At 30.6% G+C, this 15,966-nt stretch overlaps 4 protein-coding genes across 4 annotated transcripts, besides 6 other annotated features; 1 reads left to right on the top strand and 3 right to left on the bottom strand.

Annotated features, from left to right (window-relative positions):
- Positions 1–1,909: 1,909 nt before the first annotated feature.
- On the top strand, positions 1,910–3,877 carry PGO_020370 (hypothetical protein, conserved; the record flags this gene model as incomplete). Its single annotated transcript, XM_028685856.1, has 1 exon — positions 1,910–3,877. The coding sequence occupies one exon, from the start codon at positions 1,910–1,912 to the stop codon at positions 3,875–3,877; it is 1,968 nt and encodes a 655-aa protein (XP_028541657.1).
- A 1,719-nt stretch (positions 3,878–5,596) lies between these two features.
- PGO_020360 (UMP-CMP kinase) lies at positions 5,597–7,802 on the bottom strand (the record flags this gene model as incomplete). The annotated part of the gene is made up of 5 exons (XM_028685855.1): positions 5,597–5,769; positions 6,085–6,528; positions 6,773–6,862; positions 7,233–7,320; positions 7,491–7,802. 5 exons carry the CDS (start codon positions 7,800–7,802, stop codon positions 5,597–5,599), a joined length of 1,107 nt encoding a protein of 368 aa, XP_028541656.1.
- A 1,191-nt stretch (positions 7,803–8,993) lies between these two features.
- PGO_020350 (hypothetical protein, conserved) lies at positions 8,994–9,797 on the bottom strand (the record flags this gene model as incomplete). Its single annotated transcript, XM_028685854.1, has 1 exon — positions 8,994–9,797. The coding sequence occupies one exon, from the start codon at positions 9,795–9,797 to the stop codon at positions 8,994–8,996; it is 804 nt and encodes a 267-aa protein (XP_028541655.1).
- Positions 9,798–10,006: 209 nt separating this feature from the next.
- PGO_020340 (hypothetical protein, conserved) lies at positions 10,007–10,357 on the bottom strand (the record flags this gene model as incomplete). Its single annotated transcript, XM_028685853.1, has 1 exon — positions 10,007–10,357. The coding sequence occupies one exon, from the start codon at positions 10,355–10,357 to the stop codon at positions 10,007–10,009; it is 351 nt and encodes a 116-aa protein (XP_028541654.1).
- Positions 10,358–14,119: 3,762 nt separating this feature from the next.
- Positions 14,120–14,368: a sequence feature (contain untaranslatable codon;~hypothetical protein, conserved).
- Positions 14,369–14,669: 301 nt separating this feature from the next.
- Positions 14,670–14,794: a sequence feature (contain untaranslatable codon;~hypothetical protein, conserved).
- A 128-nt stretch (positions 14,795–14,922) lies between these two features.
- Positions 14,923–15,010: a sequence feature (contain untaranslatable codon;~hypothetical protein, conserved).
- A 206-nt stretch (positions 15,011–15,216) lies between these two features.
- Positions 15,217–15,300: a sequence feature (contain untaranslatable codon;~hypothetical protein, conserved).
- Positions 15,301–15,553: 253 nt separating this feature from the next.
- Positions 15,554–15,684: a sequence feature (contain untaranslatable codon;~hypothetical protein, conserved).
- A 166-nt stretch (positions 15,685–15,850) lies between these two features.
- Positions 15,851–15,914: a sequence feature (contain untaranslatable codon;~hypothetical protein, conserved).
- The last annotated feature ends 52 nt before the right edge of the window (positions 15,915–15,966 follow it).

Here is a 15,966-nt window from a genome sequence, read left to right as displayed (position 1 = left end):
ATGTCCTTTCCAAAGAAGAGAAGCAGTGGGGTGGGTGTGTTAAATCGCTGAAGTGTGAAGGGGAAAATGTCACTTCTAAAAAGGGTATACCTCAAAAAAGGGTACCTCAAAAAATGGTAATTCAAAAAAGGTAATTCAAAAAATGTCTCTTCTTTAATTATTCCGTTTTGCAACCTGCATGCCTCTCCAAAAAAGGGACCGCAGCAGGAGAAAATTTACCCAATTGGCTCAATTTTGCGTCATAACAATATGCATTCATCAAGCGTTTTTTTTTTTTTTTTTTTTTTTTTTTTCCTATTTTGCACGCACGCCCGGGTGTGTGTACACTGCAGAAAAAACATATTTCGACATTTCATTTATCCGTTTAAGTGTTACTAAAAAATGTTTAGCATAATAAACAATACACCGCAAAAAAAAAAAAAAAAAAAAAAAAATGTGCGGAATAAATATGCAGAAATAAAAAGAAGAAAAAAGGGCTACATTTTGGAACGCATTTATCATGGAGAATACAGACTTTTCTTTTGTTTTTTCTATGATTTTGCTTGAGTGAAAAAAAAAAAAAAAAAAAAAAAAAAAAAAATGAATAGCGGTAGAATAAGGTAGGGTTTCCTTCTATGGGCAGTTGTAGTTGAGATTTGTTTTGCTGATGTCGATATGTCCATTTATATGTAAGGTGATAAAAATGGGATTGGGGGGGGAGGGGGAGATATGGGCTCAGTGCTACATGCTTTTGTGTGTATGTGTGTGTGTACATACATGTGCGTTTAGAAGTGTCTGAATGTTCATGCAAAAGTGACCGAATGTTCATGCAAAAGTGACCGAATGTTCATGCAAAAGTGACCGAATGTTCATACAAAAGTGACCGAATGTTCATGCAACAGTGACCGAATGTTCATACAAAAGTGACCGAATGTTCATGCAACAGTGACCGAATGTTCATGCAACAGTGACCGAATGTTCATGTGAACAAACTTATGTGTGCATATATTGGGACTTGAAAAAAAAACATAACAAAGGAACCATCAAACGAGCTAATAAAGGGTTGACTAGGAAGATCAGTGAATGGATCTAATTAGACAAAAATCAAAAGGGTAGGTCTAGTCATCATTTACACAGGGGATGAGAAAAAATAAGTATTATATCTCTGTTGAAAAGTAATGCCAAAAAAAAAAAAAAAAAAAAAAAAAAAAAAAAACAATAAAAAGTAATAAAAAGTAATAAATAATGAATAATTAATAATGAGTAATGAATAAACTTAAATAAAAAATATAAATTGGAAAAACATGAAACGCATATGAATCGTGTATACACTTCCCAACTGAATACATTTTTAATTAAAACTTTTGAAGAAAAAGGGAGCAAATATATATAAGGACAAAACAGTGAATTGGCTTAATTTTTTTACTCTTTTTTTTTTTTTTTTTTTTGGGATAAGGGGATAAGCAGAAAGGTATATATTTGTGTTGCATTACATTATATATATTTTTTTTTTTTTTTTTTTTTTTGGGGGGATATTTTTTCGTCACACTTATACGTTCTCATGTGTAAACTTGCTTAATTCCGACATGTCTGTTCTTATCTTCTAGTTGTTTTCTTCCCTTTACAACCATATCCCATTGAATGCACAAAGCTACCTTTTCTCGTGGTTCTGCATTCATTTGAAGCACCACCATGTATGCATGTGCACAACCGCAGCTCCTCACTTGGGAAAAGGCACACACCTTGCGAAGACCTCTGGCACTGAACTTGTTGCAAACTTGTTAAAAAAAAAAAAAAAGAAAAAATAAAACAAGTGCATCGATATGAAGCGAGGTGAAACAAAATAAAATAAATAAAAGTAAATAAAAGTAAAAAAAAAAAAAAAAAAAAAAAAAGCACGAATGTGCAAATTTTGCAACTCGTTTAAAGAATGGAATTTAACGAGTCAGAAAAAAAAAAGAACGATAATAAATTACTCCAAAATATTGAAGCCAACCACAGTTTAACGAAGCCTAACATAAACAGATCAAAAACCCTGGAAGAAAGCTCCCGAAAGGCCATTTGGAGCGATGCGTTTCATTTGTTAAAAAATAAAAACCAAACCGAAAGCGAAACTGAAGGGAAGGCAGAGCAGGAAAATCTAAAGGGGGTCCAAAACTGTGAAAAAAAAATTGAGAAAAACAAAACTTGCATTAATGCGGATCTTCTAACAGACGGACATATCGACACGAACACAAGAAATTCTATTGAAGAAGGCGTAGCTAAAGTGACGATTTTTTCTAACAATCCTTTTATTGCTACCACTCATGGAAATTTAAGTCCTAAGTGGAATGACAAATCGGGAGATAAATTGATAAACCGGACACCTGACAAGCCTGGAAAACATCCTAACGGGGCGAGTGAAAAATACCCAAACGGACCAAGTGAAAAATCGCCAAAGCAGCAAAGTAGAACCCACAAGAGCACTGTACATCTTGAAAACATGAACGCGTGCAATAGTGATAATAAAAAAAATTACTACCTTATGAAGCAAGCTGTGTTTTTCACCCCGAAAAAAAATTCGATAAACGCAAGTAATGAAAAAAAAGAAATTGAAAATAAAATTGTTCAAAATGGGATTGACGAATATTCCTTAAATAATAATTTACGGAACCATAGCACATGGACAGCAAATACTGATCAGAGAAAAATAGGGAATTTCTCTGGAACCATTTGGAAGACACAAGACACTTTGCTTTCTCTTAACAATGGGAAGTCTACCATGAATCAGAACAACGCTAACTTGAGTACGTCCCTTGTCTCTTTCACCAATAACATTGCTGGAGGAGCTGAATATACAGTTGGAGGGACGGATTACAATTCTGGAGAAGTGGATCGTAGCATGTGCGATGCAAACAACTGCATCAGTGCAAGCAATAACCTTGTTAACACTGTGAATAGCTGCTGCAGCGTGAGCAGTAGTCTAACTTTGCAAGGAAACAATTTCAACACTCCGAGCTTAAGTTCTTTGAACCTTCTACAAAATAACAGCATTATGAACGGCAAGGTAGGAGGGAATAATGATAACAGTTTGGAGCATTTGCACATATCATCCCAATGTTTTTCAGAAAAAAAAAAAGATATCGTATATCTATTTCAAGAGCTGTTAAGCTACTGTGAATGTTTAAAAAGAAATCGAAAAAAAAGCACAGAAGAAATAAATAAAATTCGTATTAGCTACAATAAAGTGTCCGATTTGCTAAAAGAGACATTAAAAAGAGAAAAGAATAGTCATATAAAAATTGAAGAATTAAGAAATATTATAATTACATATGATGAAAAATTTGATCGAGTGAAAAATAGTTCTGAAGGAACTATAACAAATTTAAACAAAAATGTGCAGACATTAATTGATTTAAATAATAGCTTAGAAATGGAAATGAATAAAGTTGTAAATGAAAATCAACAATTAAGAAAAATTGCACAAAATGAATTTAATTTAAATAAAGAAATTAATGATTTGAGAAAACAAATTGAAATTTTAAATAATGAAAAAATTGTCTTAGTAAATCAAATTGATGGTTTACGCTTAGAAAATTCAAAAATTGAAAACGAAAAAAATGTTTTGTTAAGTGATAAGACATTATTGCACTGCAAAATTGATGAACTTGAAAATGGATTAAAAAACAAAAACAAAAACAACTTTTTTAATAAGTCACATTCAGATGATCGGGAAAGCAACCCTTTCATAATCAATTCGGATGAAGAAATTAACCAGCAACTCAGCAACTACTTGAATTTAAACCACGAGCAGCGCACTGAGCTTTTTAAAAATTTCCTCTACCATTGGCGCGAGACCAACAAGGCTGGCCAAAAATTTTATGAACAATCCTATGTCTCCGCGCCTCACATATTATGAGCACGTCTCTCCTTTCCCACCTGGGGTTTTTCTGCACCAGAGGTTATCCATCCTAGCAGTTGTTAAGCAGCAATGGTTAAGCAGCATCATCCATCCCATAGTTACGTTAATCAGAACAGGTGAGATGATGTCGAATTGGCCTTTCAAGAAAATGGTCGAGGGTGATGATGAAGGGCAGACCCTTCCGTGTGTTCCCCGAATTTGCTCTGCATGCAAGTACTGCACACATATATACATGTGCTTATATATATATATGAACTTACGTTAATACCCGCTTGCACACACTATTTTTTTTTTTTTTTTTTTTATCCCAAACATTGATCCTTTTATTTTTTCTCTTCACTTTCGATCATCCAAATTAACCCTTTTGTCTGTATGTACATTTGCTTATATATTTTATTGTGCATACAGATCTAAATATCAACAGACATGCATGTGCTTTTACATGCTCATTGTTCCTTTTTTTTTTTTTTTTTTTTTTTTTTTGTTAATCTCGCTGGCCATTATTTTTTGTGCATACAACCTGAACGTAACATTTTTTCACCTGAACAGTTAAGGGAAAAAGAAAAAAAAAATAAAATAAAATAAAATAATATAAAATAATATAAAATAATATAAAGGTTAAAAAAGCTAGCCAAAAAGAAGTCGAAGTTTTCCTAAATTTTGTCTTTTCCTTTTTTCTTTTTTTTTTCTATAATAGCAAGTGGGGGGAAAGAGATATGTGAGGATCCTCATACCCGAAAAGGGGTTTCATTTTTCTATTTACCCTGCTTTAAATTTACTACAAAGTCTGTTACATTTTTGTGAACAATTGCATGTCCACATTTTTATGTGTATCCATTTTTTGTCTGTAAAGAGATAAGATGGGATGAATAAGCTCAGAAACATTTTCTTAATCATTTTACCTTTTTAACAAACTAAAAAGGTAATTAAAAAAAAAAAAAAAAAAAAAAATTGACAAAACTGGTGAGGATAATATATAGGCATATTGGCTACTTGTGTAACATGTGTAGGCACAAAAATATTTTACCATATTTAGAAGTGTATATCCTGCGGAGGGTAAAATTTTGTGTTTATGCGAATGTGCATGATTCTTTTCTTGTAAAAAAAAAAATAATAATAAAAGTGTACATATAAATACAACACACAAGTGTGTAATGCATGTATAAAAACACATCAAATTTAACGTAATCCAAAGTTCGTCACAAAGAAGGGGAAGGGTTAGGGGTAACACACAAATGTATCGGGATAGGTAGTTGAAAAAAAAAAAAAAAAAAAAAAAAAAGCTATAAATTGAAAGATGTAAGCTATTCGAACAACATAACAATAAAATTTAAAGACATAGATATTTATTTTTGAGAAATTAAAAAGTTATTCAAATGTTTTCTCCTTAAGGGGGGGGGGAGGAGATACGTAAAATTGATACGTAAAATTGATACGTAAAATTGATACGTAAAATTGATACGTAAAATTGATACGTAAAATTGATACGTAAAATCGATACGTAAAATTGATACGTAAAATTGATACGTAAAATTGATACGTAAAATTGATACGTAAAATTGATACGTAAAATCGATACGTAAAATTGATACGTAAAATCGATACGTGAACGCACGGAGTGGGGAATGGAAACCTGCAAAGCGCAAGCATGGCAGACACCCCTTGCATGGCTAGAACTGCCTTACATTCCGTCACCAACTGGGGAATATTTTGTTGCTACATATTCGTAAATACATACTGTATGTCCTTCCAAACATCTTCAATGTTTTTATTGGCATTTATGAAGATGCATTTACTTTCATTTATAAAAATATTTATAATGGGCATGCATCCGTTTTTATGTGTTTCAAATCGTTTTCTGAGTGTGTCCATATTGTCGTCTACTCTGCCTGTACGTGCAATAGAAAGGGGCAAGCCGGTTGGAAAAGAAAAACAAAATAGAGTAAAACAAAATAGGGTAAAACAAAATAGAGTAAAACAAAATAGGGTAAAACAAAATAGAGTAAAACAAAATAGAGTAAAACAAAATAGAGTAAAACAAAATAGAGTAAAGCAAAATAGAGTAAAACAAAATAGGGTAAAACAAAATAGAGTAAAACAAAATAGAGTAATAATAAGCCAGCACAACGCCCCACCATCCCGAGTAAACGAGAAAAAAAAAACGAATGAATGAATTAATCGACCCAGTGTCACTCCCTGCTTACCGCACATTAGTCCACGATTCATGCACCTCTTAATCATAGTGTCTTCGTCGCAATAAAGAAAAAGGCACAAATGGACATAAGCATAATTTCCTATCACATTCATCCATCCTTCAAAATTGTCGTAATTTCTTGGGAACCCATCAATTATAAATTTGTATTTTGCCTTTTGTTCGAACTTGTTTTTTTTTAATATTTCTTGTACTTGTTTACTTTCGTATATGCAATTTTCATATCTCAATTTGTCATGACAATGTTCCATATTTGCATTTTTTAACTTGACATTTTCATCCAAGGCGTCAAATGAAAAGCTTTTCTTCCCCACATGTTCAGGCATTTTCTCCGGATCACTTTCTTTTTCTTCTTCTTGTTTCTTTCTTTTTTCAATCTCGTTTTTCATTTTTATTTTCATCAGTTCTAGTGTTATGTGCACCGGAACAATATTTCCTGCAATACGAAGGTGCCACAAGGGGGTGAAACATTTGTGAGTGCAGCATCTTATCTGCAGAACGCCCAAAAATCTCACGAGCTATTTTTTTCTACACAATTATTTCGACACTGTCCCCTTCTTTAAGTGGACATACAACACAGGAAAATCACGAACATGCACATAAATATGAATTTTGCGCATAAAGAAATGAGCACCACATAAAACTCTTTTCTAGAAATAACTCTTATTTTGCTTTCGAACCATTATTTATGCAGTCCTCAACTATGGTCTGGTGTTTTGTGTCTACTTCTCCCTTCTCGCACTTTGTTAAGTATTCCCTCAAGCAATCCCCTTGGAGAAAAAAAAAAAAAAAAAAAAAAATTCGTGCAAATGTGTGAGGAGCAATGTAATGGCGCGAATTAAAAAGGTGATATGAACCGAGAAAGGGGGGGGGGGGATAACAAAGAATCAAACAAATTGGCAAACAAATTGGCAAACAAGTTGGCAAACAAATTGGCAAACAAGTTGGCAAACAAATTGGCAAACAAGTTGGCAAACAAATTGGCAAACAAGTTGGCAAACAAATTGGCAAACAAGTTGGCAAACAAATTGGCAAACAAGTTGGCAAACAAATTGGCAAACAAGTTGGCAAACAAGTTGGCAAACAAATTGGCAAACAAGTTGGCAAAACAAATCCGTAATACAGTAAATAAAAACGAACCAGCGCTAATATGAACAAAGTTAAATTTTTCTTGAATTAATTTGCACTGTGTTCCCTTTCCGCTTCCTGGCCCTCCAAGCATAAATATCTTAAAAAAAAAAATTGGGAAAAATAGGGAAAAAATAACGGATTTTTTTTTTTTTTTTTTTTCTTTAGACATTTTAGGAAACCCCCACGTCGATACGTTACAGGGTCCCGTTGGCTTGCACACCGAATAAATCTATGGACACCTCCTGTGTGTCTTTTCTATATTACCACAAAGGGTTGATCTTTACTCATGGTAAAGGTGTTATTGGCGAAAAAATTCCTTTCTACGACGTGTTTTCGATAAAGGTGTGTTTTTCCTCCAGGAAGATTTAATTTGAAAAAAATGTTCCTCGTTATTCTACGTTTTTGATGTATCGTTTTATAAAGTCCTCTTTCTCCTGTTCTGTAATAAGCACCTGTCCTACACAGACTAAGGGATGTAACTTTTTTGTTTTTTAAAAGAACAAATTCGTCAACGAAGATTTTCGAAAAGTTAGCTACAATCGTGAAAAAAAAGGCCGCGTAAACTGTTTTGTGATTCATATATTTTTATGTGGATGTGCATGTATATATGTACATAAATGTGCATATATATACATATTATACATATTATGTATACATATATATATACATATACATATATATTTTTGTTTTTTTTCTTTCATATACTATACATAACTATTTACAAAATTTGCAGCGATTTTTTGTTTCACCGTTTTTGCATTTTTCACACAGTTTTTTGTACTTTTTTTTTTTTTTTTTTTTCCTTTTTATGCTTTTTTGCATTTTCTAAAACTTTCCCTTCCTATCCTTTCTTCGTATTCTAAAAAGGGAATGAAAGCCAATTATTTCTATGGTTTCCCCCTTTTCGATTCAATATTCTCTTTGATCCCAAATTTTTTTTCTTTTACAGGATATTAATAATTTCATGCCATCTGGAGCTTAAAAAAGGTACTTGCAGCAAGCTCATTTTTGTCGTATGTGTTTATTCTTTATGTGTGCAGCATTCTATCAGGTGCTTTTTTAAAAAAAAAAAAAAAAAAAAAAAAGGAATACATATAATTACATGTGCCCATGAAAACTTGCATGTACATGCAAATGTTTCCTACCCATTATGTATTCGAGGATGTCGTGCAGTACTTTTATGATCTACAATATATGCAAAAGTAAACACATAAATATATATATATGTACATATATATACAATATATTATATATATATGTGCAAAAATATATTGTATAAATATAAATAATATTCATCTGTTGATGCTTCCGCATCCACGCGAGAGCATTTTTTCTCAACTGCATTACAGCAAACTCTTTTATGTTTAAAAGGGAGAAAAAAAAAAAAAAAAAAAAAACTACCAAGAAAAGTAAGCACTTAAAAAAAGAAAAAGCATACATCCAAATAAAGAAACGAACAAGTGAACAGAGCGGAACAGAACGAAACAAATCCTGCGTAGGGAGTTCTATTTTGTAGTAAACCGTTTTTACGAACCCCTTGGGGTGAAAATGTATGTAATAAAGCAGGCGAGACGCGGTGGGAGAGAAATTATATATATTCATATATATATATATATATATATATGTACGTGCATATATATGTACATGCTTAATATATACATATGTGTGCATAAGCAAAAACCCCTCGTCTTGCCATGGAGGGGTATATGAATTAACCCCCACAGTGTTTAACGCCCACCACACAAGAGTCGCAAGGTGAGTGAAGTGAGCTTAAGAAATGTGTCCAATATTCTCCACAAGTTGGTGGAAATGTTCAAAGTGATAATTAAAATAATCAGGGGATGAAAATATATTGAATGAAAAGAAAAAAGGAATTAAATTTTTTGTAATTTCTTCAACAAGTTTTTGACAAAAAAGAATTATATTTTTTGTCAAGGATATATTTAAATTATTTTCCTCATGATTAACATCCTTTTGACGAATTTGTAAATTATTTAATTTTATTTCACTCAGGAGTATTAGGAAAATAATTTTATTCAATCTGGTTTTGCAAAAATGGTTCATATCGGTTAATATGCGATTTTTTATTTTATTAATTGTCTCAATTTTAATGTTTATGTATAATTCCACTGCATTGGGAATTTCTTTTAAAATGTGTAAAATGAATTGCTTGTTATTATTGTTGTTATGGTGTGCTTTAAAATAATAACAGTCATTTTGTTTTTCCTTTTGTTTAATTATTTTTAAATCATCTTCAATGGATTTATAATTCGAATAATTTTTTTTTTTTTTTTTTTTTTTTTTTTTTTCCACCCATTCAAGATTATTTTCCCTGTTCTTACGACAATCCCCTTGTACAAAAGAACCAAATGTGTCGAACTTATTTTGTTCATAAAATAAATGAAATTTAGACCAATTCAGCTGCAATTTTGTTTGTTGTAATTCTGTATTTTTGATTAAATTTATATATTCCTTGTATTCTTCTATTGCAAGTATCCTCAGCTCTTGTATCTCAGCTAGTCTAACTTGTTCGTATGTATTTCCCTGTTCCTTCTTCTCTATATTTTTGTGCATTTTTGTATGATGTATTTTTTTCCCTTGCCGTTCATGCAATTTTCACATTTTTTCCTTAGCTGGTGGTTCAGGTAAAATTTTAGCAAATAATAATTGCTCGAAATATGTGCAAAAAAGGGGCAAGAGAAGAATTGCTTAAAAAAAGTGCAACTATGTGAAAAGTTCTATAAATATTTACACATGTATGCACAGTCTCATATCATTCCTAGCTAGTAAAATTGGCGCGGGTTTTTATAATCAAATGTGTCATTTATTGGATATTTCTCATGAAGGTATTTTTCGTATAAATAAATCTTTGACTTGTTTGATGAATACTTAATTTTAAGACATTTAATTAAATTGTCCAAATTGTCAAACCATACATTCACATAATTATTGTTGGAGTGACTTAAATTTAATAAATTAAAACTACTAATGTTTGAAAATCGAAACGAGTAAAATTCCTCCATGCAGCTAAATATAGCGTTGTCGTCAAGTACATTTTTCATGTTGGGTTTCAGCCCAAACCAGTAGGGATGAAATGGGAAATCGTGCAGGGTCTTGTTCGCCTTTAAAAGCATTTGTGTGTGTGTATGTGCGTAAGTATGCACGTAAGTACTATGTATGCATGTAAGTTCTATGCATGCATGTAAGTTCTATGTATGCATGTATGTACGTATATATGCATGCATTCAACCATACAAACACTTGTAGGTACGTGTGTATATATGCTTACATATGCAAGGGTACATGTTCACTTTTTTTATTCATCACGTTTTTTATGAGCCAAACTTTGCACCATCATGTTAATTCAATCTTGTATGATTTAACAAATATGCATATTGGACTAACTCTCATCATTATGCCTTTTACTATGTCATGCTGTATAAAATCACGTAAACATTGTGATTTTTTTTTTTTTTTTTTTTCTCCCTATACTGTTTTCTCATAGTAGAGTTTCCTTTTTTTTTTTTTTTTTCTCCCTATACTGTTTTCTCATAGTAGAGTTTCCTTTTTTTTTTTTTTTTTTTCCCTATACTTTTTTTTCATAGTAGAGTTTCCTTTTTTTTTTTTTTTTTTTTTTTTTAAGCAAATATATAAACTTACATAAATTTTTTTAGGTTTTTTTTTTTTTTTTTTTTTTTTTTTTTTTTTTTTTTTTTTATTTTTTTTTTTTTTTTTTTTTTTTTTTTTTTTTTTTTTTTTTTTTTTATTTTTTTTTTTTTTTTTTTTTTTTTTTTTTCTCCCTATACTGTTTTCTCATAGTAGAGTTTCCTTTTTTTTTTTTTTTTTCTCTTTATAAGCAAATATATAAACGTACATAAAGTTTTTGAGGCTTTTTTTTTTTTTTTTTTTTTTCTTGCCTTTCCAAATTCTAACATACACGTAACATTTTTGCGTATATCCCTTTCACATTTATTATATCTATTTTATACATTATATATATATATATATATATATAATATGAATGACATCGCTTAAGCACCTTGGCATAATCTACTCGACACATTACACTAAGGCAATTTTGACATGCAAAGTGCAATTGCTTAAGGGCCCTAGAAAGTGTAAAGTGTTAGAGAAGTATGCCTATGAAATGTGGCAATGGAAAAAAGTACGTAAAAAATAAGGAATTGAAAAGTACATAAGAAACGTGCTTTTATGCAACTTACAAATACGTACACTTAGTCGTACAGTGTCACGAACATATGCACCTGCCCTTAATAGTATACCCAATGCAAAACCCAATATTCATGACTTTCCTACTTTTTTACATTTACAGGCGCAGAAATTTTATTTTGTTTCAAACGATTTTTTTTCATAGCATTTTTTTTATACCATTTTGTTTTACATCATTTTGTTTTACATCATTTTGTTTTACATCATTTTGTTTTACATCATTTTGTTTTACATCATTTTGTTTTATACCATTCTATTTCACATCCTTTTATTTCACATTTTGTTTTATACCATTCTATTTCACATCCTTTTATTTCACATTTTGTTTTATACCATTCTATTTCACATCCTTTTATTTCACATCCTTTTATTTCACATCCTTTTATTTCCATCATTTTATACATTTTTTCATTTTTTGTTTTTTAAACTTCTTTAAATTGAATTTTTTTTTTTTTTTTTTTTTTTTTACAAGCCCACGTGTGAATTTTTCATTACACCTCTATGCAAATGTATTTTTATATATCTACGCTACATAAGTGCAATTGAACGTGCTAGAGAACGACTTGCCCAGGGGAAGAATTAACAAACGAACGGACGAACGGACGAACGGACGAACGAACGAACGAACAAAATTACCCTGTATGTGCTATGTAATGTATACATGTTCTTGTAGAGCATTTAACTTTGCTAATATGTGTGGATATATGTAAGCCATATGCACACAACAGGAGTTCATGTCTCCAGAAGCATTTCCAGCCTATGTACATTTTTTATATACACGACAAGAACGCATATACATATGCTTCACCTACATGTTGCCAATTCATATGTTAAAAGAAAATTCGTACTTTAATTCTTTGCAGCTTTTGAAGGTACGTGTTAATTCATGTATGTATCTATGCATGTATATATGCTCCTGTTACTGTTACTGCATATGTACCCACTTATTTTCATAGAAATTCGAAACGTAGGCATTCAACTTCTTATCTTTTACCAGCGGATCAGCTAACTTATGTATCCAATTTTTACAACATTTTTTCACGTGCATAACCATTCACATATATATCGTTTATGAACACAGTTACATAAACATATTTGAAACATAGATTTGTGTTAAAAAAGAGAAAAATATATATATATATATATATTTTCGTTTTAATATTTACCCCCACAGACATCCTTTTTTTTTTTTTTTTTTTGAAGCAACTTAATAAAAGAATTATTCTTTCCTTTTGATCATTTTGTTTATCTCTATTTAAATTCCTTTTTTTTTTTCATCTCCTAATCTACAAAAAATTTCATTGTCTTACATGTTTACACAAGTTGTATGACAAAGATAAAGGGGGGAGCAGAAAAAAAAAAAAAAAAAATCATTTGTAACATACGTCATACACACATTTGAATGTTGCTTAGATATATACTTAGGTGCACAAACACATGTTTATATATTTTATGCTTTTGACAAAAAGTGTACTTTTTCTTGTATTTGTGTATATATTTTTACGTACAGTTTTTGTTTGCATCTCTACATGAGGTAAAATTTATATGCATAAATGTATACTTTTATGTACATGTGAAGAAAAAAAAAAAAAAAAAAAAAAACATGCTAGACAAATATAATACACATTCATAATGTGTACATAAAAATAGCGCTTTGAATAATCTACGCTTCTGAATTTTTTTTCTTGTTTTTTCTTGTTTTGTTTTTCCGTTTTTTTTTGCCTTTTTTTTTGCCTTTTTTTTTGCCTTTTTTTTTGCCGTTTTTTTTTTGCCGTTTTTTTTTTGCCGTTTTTTTTACCGTTTTTTTTCCCTTTTTTTTCACCGTTTTTTTCACCGTTTTTTTTCCTTTTTTTTTCTTGTTTTATTCTGTTCAATCTGTGCACCCTTACTTTTTTACCTTTTTCCTCGTCTGCAATTATTGCGTCTAATTTTTCTTTTGCTGGAGTCTACGTTTATCCATTGCACACGAGACTTTTGAACCCCTCTGTTTTTCTTTTGTTTTTGTTTTTTTTTTTAAATTTAAGCAATATTGGATTGTAAAAAAAAAAAAAAAAAAAAAAAAAAAAAGAATGAAAGAAAATCTTGAATGTATTAACAACATCGAAGTAGCTGAAATTGAAAAAGAAAAAAAACAAAAAGATAAGCAAAAAGATAAACAGAAAGATAAAAAGAAGGGCAAGCAAAGAGAAGGAAAGCCCCAAAATTATGATTTGTCTACTAATGATGAAAATAAGATAGCCAAAAAGGGCGAACGCGTGAAGAATAACAAATCAGGGATTAAGGAAAATAATCCGAAAAATAAAAAAAATATTCAGAAAGAAAATCATATGAATAAAAATAATGATGATGATGTTGATGATGATAATAATAATAACAACAACATTGCACTTAGGGGAAGGTGTAAATTAGTCGAAAAGAATGATATATCCACAATAGAGGGAGAAGGGAAAAGAGAACAAAAGAATAGATGTGATGATTGCAAAGAACCCAAGGGAAGTGATACATATGGATGTGTCACCATTATTGGAAGTGCTACAGGAAATGGAAATGCCAAATATGTGCAGAAAGTAAATGCAGACAATGGAAAAGAAGTGGGAAAAAAAAAAAAGAAATGAATAAGGAAAATAAAAAAGGAAACACAAAAAAAAATACATCAGAGAAAAAAAATGGAACGACTATTAAATTCCAAACAACAACAAGAACGAATTAATAAAAGAAAAAAANNTAACAATCACAAGAAAAATACAAAGGAGTCTTCCAATAGTAATGAAAACAACGTGCGTAACAGTAATAGTGCAGAAAATAAATTAATTAATAGCAATCCACATGGAGAAAATAACACCCAAAAAAAAAATTCTCTGGATCAAAAGATTAAGGCGAATTCCAAAAAGGGTTCTAAGAAGAACAGGCATAAGGTAAAAATAAGAAAAACATTCACATTTTCCGTTACAAAAAAATGAAATAATAAAATGAAAAAGTTAAGATGTACAATTAATATATGTGTCATTCTATATATATATATATATATGTACGATAAGAAATCCCCAGTGTGTTTCTGTATTTGCACCCCTAGTGGCCACCAGTAAATGTAATCAACATGAATAAATTTGTACGCAAAATATATATGCTTGTGGGGTCACATATTACATGGATATGTATGTTTTTTTGTTTTTGTTTTTTTTGTTTTTTTTTTTTTTTCATCCCCCTCCAAAGCAGAATGAAAATTACCTGCAAAATTCGTGGGCATTCTCGTTTGACAAAGAAAATAAAAAATATTGCGAGCAGCACTTGAGCGGTTTGATATCCCTGGAAACCTTTAGCACTATTGAGAAGTTTTACAAGTAAGGGCAGAAAATAAAAAGCCTAAAATGACATCAAAAGGAAGAAATAGAAAAAACTCGCGATGCTGATGGAAGCAAATATACACAACAACACAACCGTACATGTGTATTTATTTTCCCCATCACAGGAACTACAAATATCTGAAATCACCATCGTCTATCAAAGAATATTACAATATCTACCTGTTTAAGCACACCTTCAAGCCCCTCTACGAGGTACAACTCGATGAACGGAAAAAAAAAGAATAGAAACGGAATGAAAAGAACAGAAAACTAAAAAAAAAAATTGGGAAAAAAATTATGAATTTCAAATCCGAAAGGATGCAATGTATATCCTTTATATGCAAAAAAAAAAAAAAAAAAAAAAAAAAAAAAATGTGCAACACATACTTAAAAAAATAAAAAAATTTCCTTCAATTCAGGATTATCCAAACGGCTTTATCTGTATTATAAAAAATGACCACGCCTTTAGAGACAATGTTGTTGATTTGATTTGGGAAAAAATGGTAAAATTCTCATGAGAACAATTGTACTTGTTTTGAGCGTCAACATTTTGTTTGTCGTCTGATTTGCACTACGAGGAGGAGAAGAAGAGAGAGATAGAGCAGAATGGAATAAAAAAGAGAAAAATAAAAAAATAAAGAAACAAACAAATAAATAAATAGAGCAACTAAAAGAAGCAGCTGTTTTTCACCCAACTTTTGTCCTCTAATTTTTGGTGGTCCAAATTTTGTTTTCTAAAATTTCCTTTCCCATTAGGTTCTTTTGGCTATCGGAGAAGAATTCAATCTCATTGATCTATCAGGCATACAGTTGTGCATAAGAGAAAATGAAATTTTCTTCAAAATATGGATGAAAAACTACTCAAATTATATCAAAAATATTTTAACGTAAAAATATAAAGTGTATTTCAAAAATGTATCACGTACATATGTCTTTCTTATCAGTATGAACTATTTAAGAAAAGCTGTGTATATACACACATAATCAAGGAACATAAATGAATCGTTTTTTTTTTTTTTTTTTTTTTTCCCCCCTCTCTCACCACATTATTAGGAAACGATTAAGCGAATTGTTAGATTTACCTCCGAACACATCTTTAATTACTAAGGTTCTTTCGGTATATATATTTCAAAAAAAATAAATAAAAAATGAAAAATAAGAAAAATGGC

This window comes from Plasmodium gonderi, assembly GCF_002157705.1.
Source record: "Plasmodium gonderi DNA, contig: Chr02, whole genome shotgun sequence".
Taxonomy (NCBI): domain Eukaryota; phylum Apicomplexa; class Aconoidasida; order Haemosporida; family Plasmodiidae; genus Plasmodium; species Plasmodium gonderi.
Note: the sequence above shows the minus strand (reverse complement) of the source record. Positions and strands in the feature narration are given on the sequence as shown.